Genomic DNA, 12823 nt, shown 5'->3' with positions numbered 1-12823 from the left:
AAAAAAGCATCTTCAATGAAGCATTATATAAGCAGGCTTTTTAAAGACGGAGCAGAAACATGGATTTATAATTAGCTTCCTAAGATGAAGACATTCAAGATGACTTCAGGACAAAAACTCACAGAAAGTGTCCAAGAAAAATATTCCAAGTGAAAAATAAAAAGTTATAAAAACCAGAGCCTCTGATATTTATTAGCAATTCTTTAACAACCTCTGTCAGGCTAGGGGTGTGTGCGTGTGTGTGTGTGTGTATGTGTGTGTGTGTGTGCATGTGTGTGTGCATGTGTGTGTGCATGTGTGTGTGTGCATGTGTGTGCATGTGTGTGTCTGTGTGTGTGCATGTGTGTGTGCATGTGTGTGTGTATGTGAGTGTGCATGTGTGTGCATGTGTGTGTGCATGTGTGTGTATGTGTGTGCGTGCATGTGTGTGTGCATGTGTGTGTCTGTGTGTATGTGTGTGTGCATGTGTGTGTGCATGTGCATGTGTGTGTCTGTGTGTGTGTGTTGTGTTATTGAAGAGACCCTGGGTTTGACTCGAGACAGTGCAAAAATAATCAATGAAATGTGTTAAGTATGCATTGCATTTCTATTAATTCGATCCTCATAAAACTCCGACAGAGTGGGCCCCAGTGTCGACTCCACTTGACAGATACACAGCAGTACAGAAACGATAAATAATCTGCTCCAAAATAATGGAACTTGTCAGGATCTGAGCCCAGGCAGCCTGGCCGCCATACTCAGCCTGTGCCTACTTTCCATTGCCAATAGGCTGGCCCTAGAGTAAAGGGCAAAGACAAAGCGGTGGAGAAAGCAATATAGTCATTAAGCGGAGAGCCAACCCTTCAATGCTGGAAGAGATGGTTGTGATGAAGAAGAGTCAACACCGGGATGGGTGGACGGACGGACAGATGGGTGGTGGGCAGGCGGGCGGACGAGCGGATGGATGGATGGATGGGTGGGTGGGTGGATGGGTGGGTGGGTGGATGGGTGGGTGGGTGGATGGGTGGGAGGGTGGGTGGATGGATGGACGGATAGATGGATAAACAAAGGAATGAGCAAAGGATCAGGAAGAAAAGGGGGAGACAGAATCTGGTAAGGAAAGAGCAGCTAGAATGTTGTCAGCTCTGCCACGAATACCTGCTTTACAAATGAGTTCGGGCCAAAGAGATGGTTCAGTGGGTAAAAGTGTTTACCATCAAACACAATGACCTAAGTTCAACCCCCAGGTACCGCGTAGAGAGGACCAACTCCCACAAGCTGTCCGCTGACCCCTGCGTGCCGGCATGGACACACAACACATAAACAAAGAAACAAAGGTCAATGTGAGAAAAGGGGAAATTTGTTCCAAAGCACTGCTGATTCCACCAGTGAAAAGCGTACGATGCCTTTGTACGATTCAGTTCCTGAGACGCTGAAGGCAGACGACTGGGCCTGAGTGAGCCCTGTCCTGTAGGAATGCATACGTCCGGACTTTGACCAATACTCTCAGCTCATCTGATGCAAGTCAGACTCATACATCCTGCTGCACACTTCCCATCAGCTCCCAGAAAACACTGGCACGGTCCCATAGTAGCTCAGCTTTGTCCTCCCAACACCCACATTCATGGCCACACTCTGGCATTATTCCAGATAAACTGACGGATATTTTGTAGCATGCATGCAGCTCATCATCGGCTGATCGTGTGTAGGTGAACCGGATTGGACCTTCTCCTGGGTCTCCTTTTCCAGGGTCTTACGCGTGTCATTAAGTACACTGTTGAGTTCTCAGCAACTCAGACATATTTATTTTCGTGACCCCTGTGCTTGCTCTGTGCGATTGTGCACAGCAGTGGTTTTTAGGATGGGAAAGTGGAGTAGTGGAAGAGCTGACTCGCACACAGTAGTTATAAAATGCTTACCCAGGAAATGCATCTGAAACACCCTCTCCTCGGGCACCAACACAGGCTTCGACACTGCTCTCGGGAGACTGAAACTTGGAGAGTTCATGCTCGCAGACCACTAGACCTCCACACTAATTATAAATAAATACAACTGGGAAACCAGCACTTACAAGGGTCAAAGCATTCTCCAGCGTGCTCAAGTCAGAAAACCAAGAGAGAAACAAAACAAACAAATAAAACAACCCCCCCAAAAAAAACCAGTATAGTACATCTGCCAAGTATTCCAGTATTTAGAGAAAATATGAGAAGAAAAACAAAACAAAAAACCCACTACACTACTTAAACTAGGGCTAAAAGGAAAGCAGGCAGGAGCGCCCTGTCTATGAGCCAGGCCGACTGCCCAGTTAGCTCCAGTGCAAGCAAGGAGAAGGAATTAGGAGAGATGGAGAGCTGAGAAGAGAGGGGGTAAAGGAAAACTAGAAATTCCCTCTAGGCGGTATGGGAGCAAGCAAAGCCCAACAAAAAGAAAGGTTTTAGACAGCCTGGTTTTTAAAATAAGGGGAAAAGAATCAGATAAATGATTCTGAAAACAAAAAGAAGTACAAGTGGGATAAAATCATCAAATTTAAGCAATCTCTAACTTTGTTACTTTTTTAGAAACTATGTATCGAAGAGTAAGATGTAAACAACCAAACCTCTTGTAAATCTTACTTCGTGGCACTGAGGAGCCGGCAATAAAGCCAGCAGCAGCTCTATGTAACATCTTAAGAGTTCGGAGTATCAAAGGATACCCAAGGGTAGGTGCGGGTCTAACCTATGGGTGCAGGATGCCGTGTGGTGTTCTCTCTCTTCTCTCACTCCCGCTCCATGCTGTGTGCATCGAGTACCTCAGTCTCCTCCTCTCTGTCTGTCCCCCCTCCCTCCCGTATGTGTCGGGGGGGGGGGTTGGTATATATATAGAGAGAGAATATGATATTAATCTAAAGCAGTACTAATATTTCAATTACATAACACCTTGGAATTGCAGACTGCAGACTCGCTTGTGTAAACTGGATCCTATCAACCCCCGTTGCTATGGCAGCACTTGTGATGGAAAAAGAGTGGCTTCTCCCATGACCATGCTGGCTCCTTGGTTTAGTCTCATGCCCTCAGAGCCTGGATCTCTCTCCTAGCTAACCATGCAAGACCAGCAAGGAAAGACAATCTCCAAAGAAGATGGTAGTCATCAATCCTCCTCACGTTATAGTTAGATGTTCATGCCAAACTACTAAAATCCAAAGGTCCTTCATGATGAGGTAGGAAGAAGCTTAAATCCCTTCTACAACCCTTTGGGAAAATTAAATTGTTGCTCATTAGAGGTTTTTCAATCTAGAAAGGCAGATTGCAACGGTCAGTTATTGAAATAGTATAAAATTCCAGTAATTTCAGACAAACATCATCAAAATCCTCAAAACACATCAGAAAGCTCAAGTAACTGAATATCTTAGTGCTCTCAAGATGCCGCTTCCTGTCGGTAGAAAAGGCTGGGCACATTAAAACTCAGAGAAGCGCCGTGTGTGTGCAAAGGGCTCGGCAAGTAGAGTGCTGAGAAGGGCGGGGCTCGGCAAGTAGAGTGCTGAGAAGGGCGGGGCACCAGCACTGTCTGCAGAGCATCCTCACTGAGCCAGTGTCCTGGACCGGAGAGCAAGACCCTAGGTCACAGAACAGGGCACAGGGTTCCAGTTATGGCTGGCAGAGCTCAGAGCAGTGTCTGCTCTATCAAGAGCTAGGCGGGGACAATAACTGATTCGTCCCTCACAATGCCTAGCTCTTCACAGCAAATGCACTTCGATCAGAAAGACCCCACGGACACTCCGAGTATCAACTTTTAAATCATTAAATGAGGACTTTAAAAACTCGGGATTAAAAATAAAAGTAGAAGATAAAAATCAACTCTACCTTAGCTGTAGACTGAGAAAGCAACGGCAACGGCAGCCACAGCAAAGAACAAAAGACTAACAACTCGACCACCTCAAAAGCTGGTCTGTTTATCATGAACTAAAACAGAAATAACATCCTCGGGAGACGATACAGCCCTACAAAATGATGCACTGGGTCCCGCCACCAAAACAAACCCCAAAACTAACCACCGTTGTTTATGTAAGAAATATGCAAAATCATTTGCGGGAAAATAAAAACAAATCATTTTTCAGGACACGTCAGCCATGGTTTTGAAAAAACTTACATTGTTGAAAAGAGGCAGAGACACTGGCACGCTTATATTTAGAGAACCAAGCAATGACCCTTCTGAAAAGCCCTTAAAATAACCATGCCTTTGACGTAGGTAGCGAGCCCATTTCTAGGACAGAGGATGAAGGCAAGGGTTTCAGTGGAAAGGCTTTGCCTCGCTTTCTCGGGGAGGAACTAGAACAATACAATGCAAGATGTGAAGAAGACTGTCAGCTGTAAGCTAAGAATCCACCTCAAAACTCCACATTTGTTATGGATCTTTAACATTACTAAGATAAAAAGAAAGTTTTGAAACAAACCTTTTAACAGCTTCCTTCTTCGGATTATCTATAATATCCCACCATTTTGCAAGGTAAGAGATCTCAGACCATATAAACTTCCTGCTTGAGTCTTCTTTCAGCTTTAGGACCATGTTATTAAAAATATACTGAGTCTTGTCTCTAAAGTAGTCATTGAAAGTCTTCAACCAACCTAAATCAAGACACAAATACACCACAAAGGTCCGATTGAAATGGCTGATTTCAACTTAGTCACATTCCACCGAATTACCATTGGGCACCCTTAGCTCGTTCATTCAAATAAAGACCACATTTCAAAAGCTAACAAACGTGTTCAATTAGCGAAATCCCCTTTTTAGTTGACAGTAAAACCCCACTGCCACTGAAATGAAATATTCAGACATTGCACAAAAAAATTCAGACAGAAATGAAAGCAATTAACTAAGGCTAAAAAAAAAAAGCAGTCATTTATATCTAACAATTCAATTACTTATCTCTAGGTAAGGATTTTTTATCTAAATAGTACTAACAAGTACTACTCTCCTAATTTGGGATCAGAATTGTTCCCTCTCGTCACACACCTGAACTCCCCAACTGTCCAATAAAACTGAGATAAAGGAAGGCACCTACAAGCTAAGCCGTGACACCGGGAGCAAAGCAATGTCGTGATTACAGCGCTGATATGAATACCGAGGACAGAATAGGCTTTTGTTTCCAGAAAATGTCATCATGCAATTTTCTAGGAGCACAAAGTTCTGCTAACGAAACAACAAAAGTGAACGTGTCGACGTTACCCGCCCCTGCAACTAGAGGACTCAGTCCCCTAGTTTATCCAACTACTTCCCAAATAACTTGGAAGTCGCCCTAATCGGTGCACCCAAGCAGTACAGAACTCTCTTAGCAAGACTCACAAGTCCAAGCACAGGTCTACCAGATGGACGACTAGGACGGCCAAGGCTCCAGTGCACTGGGCCACCAACTGCACAGACTGGTGATGGACAAAGTGGACCCCATGGGGGAGGATTTGTTCCCAGGTCTAAAACCCAATAGGGAAGAGTGCTGCTACTTCTACTTGAACTACCGTTCAACGGCTAGCAAAATCCACACGGTCAAGAGGCCTGAAAAGTCCAGACAGCACTTGTTCGCCTATAACTTTAACTCCCCGTCTGTACTGCATTTGCTAGTAAAAAAGAAAAAAAAAAGTTAAAGGTCCCCGGGGAAGCACTGCATATAAGACTCCTGCTTCTCAAACTGGCATGTCTGGGACTCTGCTACTTCTCCCAGTTGCTGGCCACACGTGGTACTCAGCTGTGACACTGGAAGGAATATGGGGTCAGATTTTCTTTGTAAGGCTTTCTTAACCTAGGGCACATTTGAGCTGGCTTGTCATCAAAGCATGTTTTCTGGGTGATCTTAATTTTTTAATGTTAGGTTAAAAAGCCTGTACCTTTGGCATTTGTAAGTTTGGTGTGCAAGGAACCCCATCCTGCCTCACCAGGGCACTAACTACCAGTCTGCACCAGGCACTGGGCCAGGACTTCTATCTAGAATCCGAGAGAGAAGCAAAGAAATTGCTATCTGCCCTTAAATGAGGATGTCACTCCCAATACTCTTGAAGATATGGGTACCCGAGACGGAGCGTAGAAGGAGGGCAGAATGCGGAACCTAAGAAGTAAGAGATCGGCTGTTCTTCTGTCCTGTCAACAGCCTGGCGTTGACCGTTCCCATCTGGACAATTATGTGAGAGAAAGGCAACCGTTAAAAGGGCATTCTGTGTCAGGCCTTGAAATCCTAGCTCCGCCCGCCTCAGACCGTGACTGTATTGAAAATAAGGTTTTAAAAGAGTTAATAAAGGTAAAATAGTGTAACAAAAGGGGATCTTAATCTCACAAATACTAGGACCCAGGGATCCAGGCACAGAGAAACCTGCCAGGGCAGAGGAGGAAAAGGGTCACTAAAAGCCAAAAGCCAAGGAGAAAGGAAGAAAACAGAGCCCACCAATGCTGAATCCTTGACTTGCAGACTCTGACCTTGAGTTGCACTGAAGCCACTCAGTCTGTGGGGCTTCGTTACAGGGGCAGGGAGACTAACGCAGCTGAGAACTACTAATGGTGCCTCTTTCTACAAGCTAGACATTCCAATATTGATCTATCCAGCCCCCGTCACACTGTTTGATTTAATTTTCTGTATCTACCTACACAGCACAAGATCAAGCAGAATCCACAGATATAAAAGCAAACGCTGTGACCACATGGGTGGGGACAAGGACCACTGAAACTCCTGAAGGGCTCAATTAGAATTATCATCTTTAAAATATCGCCTGTACCTCTTGTGTGAATTCTAGCAAAGGTCAATGCTAATCCTCTGGACAAAATTAAGGAACTCTGGGCAGTGGGAAGCCTACAGAATAAAAATTAAAAGCCTCCCATAATCCAGCATAAAAGGCAAAGTAAGAGGACTGCTTTTATCAGAGACCTTTGTAAAAGTGTAAAACTATGTATTCCACCGGCACACGCTTGCTCCTAACAGAGATCCCTGCATTTCAAAGCCCGTTTATCACAAGAGTTTTCATGGAGAAACTACAATGCCTGATTCATCCACTCCACCTTCAACACTTCATTTGCCCTTCAACAATCAGGCAGAAAATATGTCAAAGATATTTACGTGAGGCAAAATACAAGCTCAGAGACGTCAACTAAAAAGCCTTCCATAAAACTCGTCTATAATTGATACTAATACTGCTACAATATAGCACAATTAATGAATAAAGAACTGAGAGTTTCTTGCAGCTTTCAATATTGAGTAATATAACAGTAAATTAGCTTTTATTGCTCTTACACAATAGACTAATCAGGTATTCCCTTTTACCCTGAATTGGTTCTTTCTTCCTCTACATTACTGTAAAAACTACAATTGCATATTAACGTGAGACCAATCAGGAAGATAATATTTTATGCAAGGCTGCATGGGATGAATTTTTGTGATATAAAATTATATTCCTACCTCTAGATTTAATAACCTGTAGACATTGAGTTGCAAGCCGATTTACTTAAATGGTCAATTCACAGCCCCTCTCTCTCTCATCCTTGAATACACTCGGAAATGGAAGCAGGACTAGAGCTTCAGTAAGAACAACTCTGGACCTAGCCTTCCTCACTCAAACGATGCTCTCGCCCCTAAGAGAACTAACAGCTATTTTAAATAAGTTAGAAAGTTAAAATGAGTAAATAATTACAAGCTGTACAAAGACGGCAGGGATCCCAATTCTAATGGCTGAAATCTTGGCTGTGTGTCCGCTCTGTGCGTTTAAGCGACCTAACGCTTACGAACTGGCAAACCGCGCGTTGTAGTTTCGTATTTTGATTGCTGATTCAATGTGGAAGTGTAGAAATCCAATCCTCTTAAGGGACACTTCCTTTCAAACACAGTACGTCGCCCCAAAACCTAGGCAGAAGGCACCTGGCCAGAAAACAGAACCCCAGGAGTAGGTCCTCAGTATCCCATTGACCGTACCCCTTCCTACGATGGTAAGTACTCAGGGCAAAGAATTTGCCCAATCAGAGGGGGCCCTGCCCCATTAAGTCCCACAGCCTTGGAATCAGAGTCCAACCACCCCTAGCTGACTTTCACATTCTGCTAGGTCCCTCGTTAAAAAGCCTGCACTAGGACACTCAGCCCTACTGTAGGGCCTTCCAACCTGAGAGTATCCAAGAGGCCACTACCCAACAGTATACAAATATCACTTTATCATCTGCACGCTCAGCTCTTCCTGGCTGGGAACACGCTCAGGTCAGGGAGTAAAGAGAGTCTGGGCTACCTCTTCCCAAATGCGCCACGCCGTTTGTGTGAGAAGCTGAGGCCTGAGAAGTCTAAACCCACACTTCCCGCCTCGCCTCATCTCCATCTCAGATCTTTGCCACCAGTTTCTTTATGATTTTAAAGATCTAGAAACAAAGAATGTGGGCCTCCGTGTGTTTTGGCTCTGGTTCCTGAACACTTCAGAGGCAGGGCTGGGCATTCATCTCGAATGAAACTTCAACCCACGCTCGGAATCTGAGAGTTCAGTGGGCATGCGCACGGCAGATTAAGGAAGGGCAGGCCGAAGGACTGGAACGAAAGCACGAGGGCTACACAGAAAATTCACCCAACTGGAATGAAACCAAAGACACAACTGACTACAGTCGACCTGAATGTTCACGGTCTGCCCACTAGTAACCACTGCCCGGTATCTACTTATATTTTAAAGGTCACTAGTAGGCCAGCCTAAATAGCGCACACCTTTAATCTGAGCACTTGGGAGGCAGAGGCAGGTGGATCTCTGTGAGTTCGAGGTCAACCTGGTCTACAGAGTGAGTTCCAGGACAGTCGGGGCTCCCTAAAGAAGCCCTGTCTTAAAGGGAAAAAAAAGTCTCCAGTGGGTGCATTCATTCCAAAAAGGAACCTCTCTTGAAAGCACTGTTGTCCTGTGAGGGTCACAGCTACTACGATCGCATTTTTAAAGTGACATTAATTCCAATCGAAAGTTAAATAATCACTGACCTTTTAGGAATTTATAAAAAGATTCTGAGTGAAAGTAATTATATTCGGGTAACTGGCATACTGGTGATCACATATAAAGCCAGCAAGGAAGACTCTGAATTATTCCCATTGCACTGTTAGTGTTTATAGCTTAAAAGAAAACTTCGTCATCTTAGTACTGAAGTTTTTCTCTGTCAGCAAATGATCAACAGGTTTCTCTCATTACTTGTTAATCTTTCGATATCAGACTGCAACATCCAACCTTATACTTAAGGGACAGCATCTAACCTTAATTGTTATTACCATTACTTGATTATGCCGCTGATTAATTTTAATTCCAATGTTTCTATTATAAGTCAGGCCCCTCTGTCCCCCTAATAAACTGGAAGGGCTTTAATTAACATTCCGGTTTGCTCAGTCAAACATGTATTGAGTGTCTAGCAAGGGATGAGTAAGTAATAAGGAGGAGCTAAATGAAAACGGAGTCTACAGAGAATCGCAGAGCAAAACGCCGTGGGAGTAGAGAAACAGCGGGGTCCTAGCAGGATAACAGAAGAGCGATAGAATCGTATCGTCGGGCAGAGGCAAGAACACACGAGAAACGATAAAACAACTCAGTACGTCAGGGCGTGATGGCCGCCAGTGGGTACCGCTGCACTGCAGGCTACATGACTAGAATATGGTGAGCAATTCAATAAAAATAGAAGTGGGGTACTAAAAACCTTCCAAACACTGTCTTTTCTTCAAAGAACACGGGAAGAAGGAAGCTAAGGTTTTCTCGAATCACGCGCCCGTGTCTACACTGAGACTGGGAAGAATAAACTGAAAGGTAAGGTTGAGGCAGAAGAGAGGGAAGACGGCTGCAGTTCTGTTTAGTTCAGCTGAAGAAAACAAGAGGGCCGCAAGGCAAAGGGAAGAGAGCTCTGGGGCTGACTAAAAGCTTTCAGCATGTGAAGAGTGCCAACGGGGGCTCAGGCGCCTCTAAAGACTCTGCAAACCTGCAAACCTGCTGAGTCCTCTAAAACTAAATGCTTTGAACGCCAGGTTCCAAAGGCAGATAACCTTCCGTCCTGGGCGCTCCAGCATCACCTAACAGTTTTCTGAGCGTATCGGCTTCGCTCCTGTAAGACTGTGAGAGGCACGGCGCGTCCTAATGCATCTGAGAAGCCCGCATTGGAAATCTCACCCCGCACCACAGAACTGATCTGCATTCTCCCTAAGAATAGCTGAGATCCGGCTCGTCTTGCAGCTGTGCAATGGCCAGCCAGGCTCCTCATACACACTGCCTGCCTCAAGCCAGCAGGATGCCTGCATACCTTGATATCCGATATCAAACACTGTGAGGTCAGGCTCCGAAGCAAGCTCTGCATCTATGCTAAGCTGATTCCTCTTCCCTGGTAAGGGGACTTTAGAACATCTACTAGCCCTAGCCAGAGAAGTCCTCCCCCACACAGTCGCTTAGAATTGTGGGTGGAAGGGTTTCATATGGGTGGACGATTCTTCAGTAAATAACTGCGTTGTTCAGACTTAAGGTCATACAAGCCATGCAAAGTCTCGCGGTTTCTCGATGTCACTTTAAAAGCTGGAAAATATTGCGTCTACATCACTTCTAAGTATAAGGATAACGTAGCAATAAGGAAAGCCACTCACCACCACCCCTACCCCGTGGATTAAAGACAGGACATCCATTTCAGTATGAATAAATCGAAGTTAAAAGGATAGGAAGGAGCATGTTGATGTGTGCACTTCTCCAAGACAGTTAATGAAATTATTTCTGTGTTTAATAAAACCAGCTGACCAGAACTGTTTGAAAACTCACACTGCGAAGTCATGTGCTCATTCTGTGAACCTAGACAGCACATGCATGAACAAATCTATTTCTAATTATTATGTAACACTAAGTACAAAAATAATGTATTTCTTAGTTTTAAGAATGGGTAAAAATTCCATCTCTCGTTAAGTCAAATTCATTTCCTAAAGAGCTATACATGCGCTTTATATGAAAGAAAATTATTATCCAGCTTTACCTGAGGTACTAGCTCTCCCTACTGTTTAGAGCCACCACGAGGGGGTTGCTCTCATGTTGGTTTTATAAACTGCTTCGTTGACAATATGCTGTTCAACCTCCCGTTTCGGCACTCCTTATCTTTTCTCTACACACTGTGATTTCTTTGAAGGAAAATCAACTAAATATTTTGGCAGGTTAACTAGTGGGAAGTGAAGAATTAAGATCGGAGATACAGAGGTGCTGTAATTGTGTTCTAATCAGCTTATTAAATATAACATGAACATGTATCCCTCAACTCATATTTAATTTCATGGTCTGTGATTCAAAACTTTTCAAATCCATAACAGCACAAAGTTATCGGCATTTACCTAACAAGTTCTTTTCTGCCTTTGTTTTAATTCATGTAAACAATTACGATATTGTATGACACACATCCTTGTGGCCTGGAAGAAGGTTCAATTAGGAAATTTACTAAAATTCTATGTTTTGTTTTGTTTTATTAATTTACCTTATCTTACCTACTAATGCTGACTCAGCCTAAAAGAAGAACAATCTGCACACACATGTGTGTATTTAAGTATGCATATATATATATACACCATATATATACCATACACACACACACACACACACACACACACACACACACACACACACACCATAAATTCTTTGTTAGGGGACAAATACAGGACTGTTTTTAAAAAATCTTATTTCAAATATTTCCATTCCCGACAGACATAAATCCACTGATAAACTACTGAGGCAGAGCTTGTTTTAAATTGTTGCTGCAGAAAATGCAAACAGCTCTGTATAAATCTCATTTAGAAAGTAAATTACCTAATTGCACATTCATTTGGGAGTATTCTACAAAGATTTCCCATTACAGTCATATTTTGACTTAGAATACACATGCGCATATTTTTCTGTTTTCTCCCTATTAAGACGGTGATTTTTTTTTTCATGACTGAACGTTTCCATTTTTTCACAGGATAATTTAGGTTATCAATATTCTACTTTCGTTAAGAAACAGTGAAAATTACTCAAAAAGTCAGTGGGTTCTTTTCTGTGCCACTTTACTTCATAGCAAAAATTGCCTTAGGTTATCGGGTCTGTTTCTGACCACTATTTTTAACTTAAGTGGAGAAAACTCTAAGGGTAAGGGTCATTAACATCTCCTACTAAGACAAAAGATTCCACTCTGGTTGCTAGGATACCAATAGACAGATTCATTTATTGCAGTCAGACACAGTTATTAAGGATGTCCTCTAACAAAACAACACACTACAGCAGGAACCATAAAGTAAACAAACAAACAGGGATCTAAGAAATTCCTGTCCAAAGACCTTAAGACTGCTGCTGCTGTAAAAAGGGCAAAGCACATTTTAATAGAACGCTTATCACAGGAGTAGGGGTCGGGAGACACCAGGAAAGATGGGAGTTGATGGGAAACACGAGACAGGCGACAAGCCCAGGGTTTGACACTAACCTAGAGAGTCGATTATTACTACGGGGACTTGTGAGCGGGAGGGAATGATGGGTGCTGGGTGTCAGCTATGAGTCTAGCTGTTCCGCAAAGGGCAGTCTGTGAGACAAAGCACCAGCCCCTTAGTGATCTTCACCTCGGTGAGTGAAAACACTGCCCATTTCTACATGCACACATGCAAGGATGGGTGAGAGTGTGACCCTTGAATAAAGGACCGCACAGATAGGTCAGAGAAGACCTGACACACTGACAAGTTATCACGTGGCAAGTTTAAGGCTAATCGGAAACAATAAGCCACTACCCAAAGACTGTACATGGACTGACCCTGGGCTCCAACCGCATAGGTGGCAATGAATAGCCTAGTAAGAGCACCAGCGGTAATGGGAGGAGGATGGGGAGGGGAACACCCATGTAGAAAGGGAGGGGG

At 43.7% G+C, this 12823-nt stretch overlaps 1 protein-coding gene across 2 annotated transcripts in view; it reads right to left on the bottom strand.

Annotated features, from left to right (window-relative positions):
• Man2a1 (mannosidase, alpha, class 2A, member 1) overlaps positions 1 to 12823 on the bottom strand; it is a 156345-nt gene that overhangs the window by 117556 nt on the left and 25966 nt on the right. The window contains exon 4 of one of the 2 annotated variants that reach the window (NM_012979.2): positions 4409 to 4580. The exons of the other annotated variant lie outside the window; for it this stretch is intronic. Within the exon in view, the coding sequence (NP_037111.2) occupies positions 4409 to 4580 (172 nt within the window). The remainder of the gene's footprint in view (positions 1 to 4408; positions 4581 to 12823) is intronic. 2 annotated transcript variants of the gene reach the window in all.

The sequence above is a fragment of the Rattus norvegicus genome, chromosome 9 (genome assembly GCF_036323735.1).
Source record: "Rattus norvegicus strain BN/NHsdMcwi chromosome 9, GRCr8, whole genome shotgun sequence".
NCBI classification, from domain to species: Eukaryota; Metazoa; Chordata; class Mammalia; order Rodentia; family Muridae; genus Rattus; species Rattus norvegicus.
This window is presented reverse-complemented; position numbering and strand designations above follow the sequence as displayed.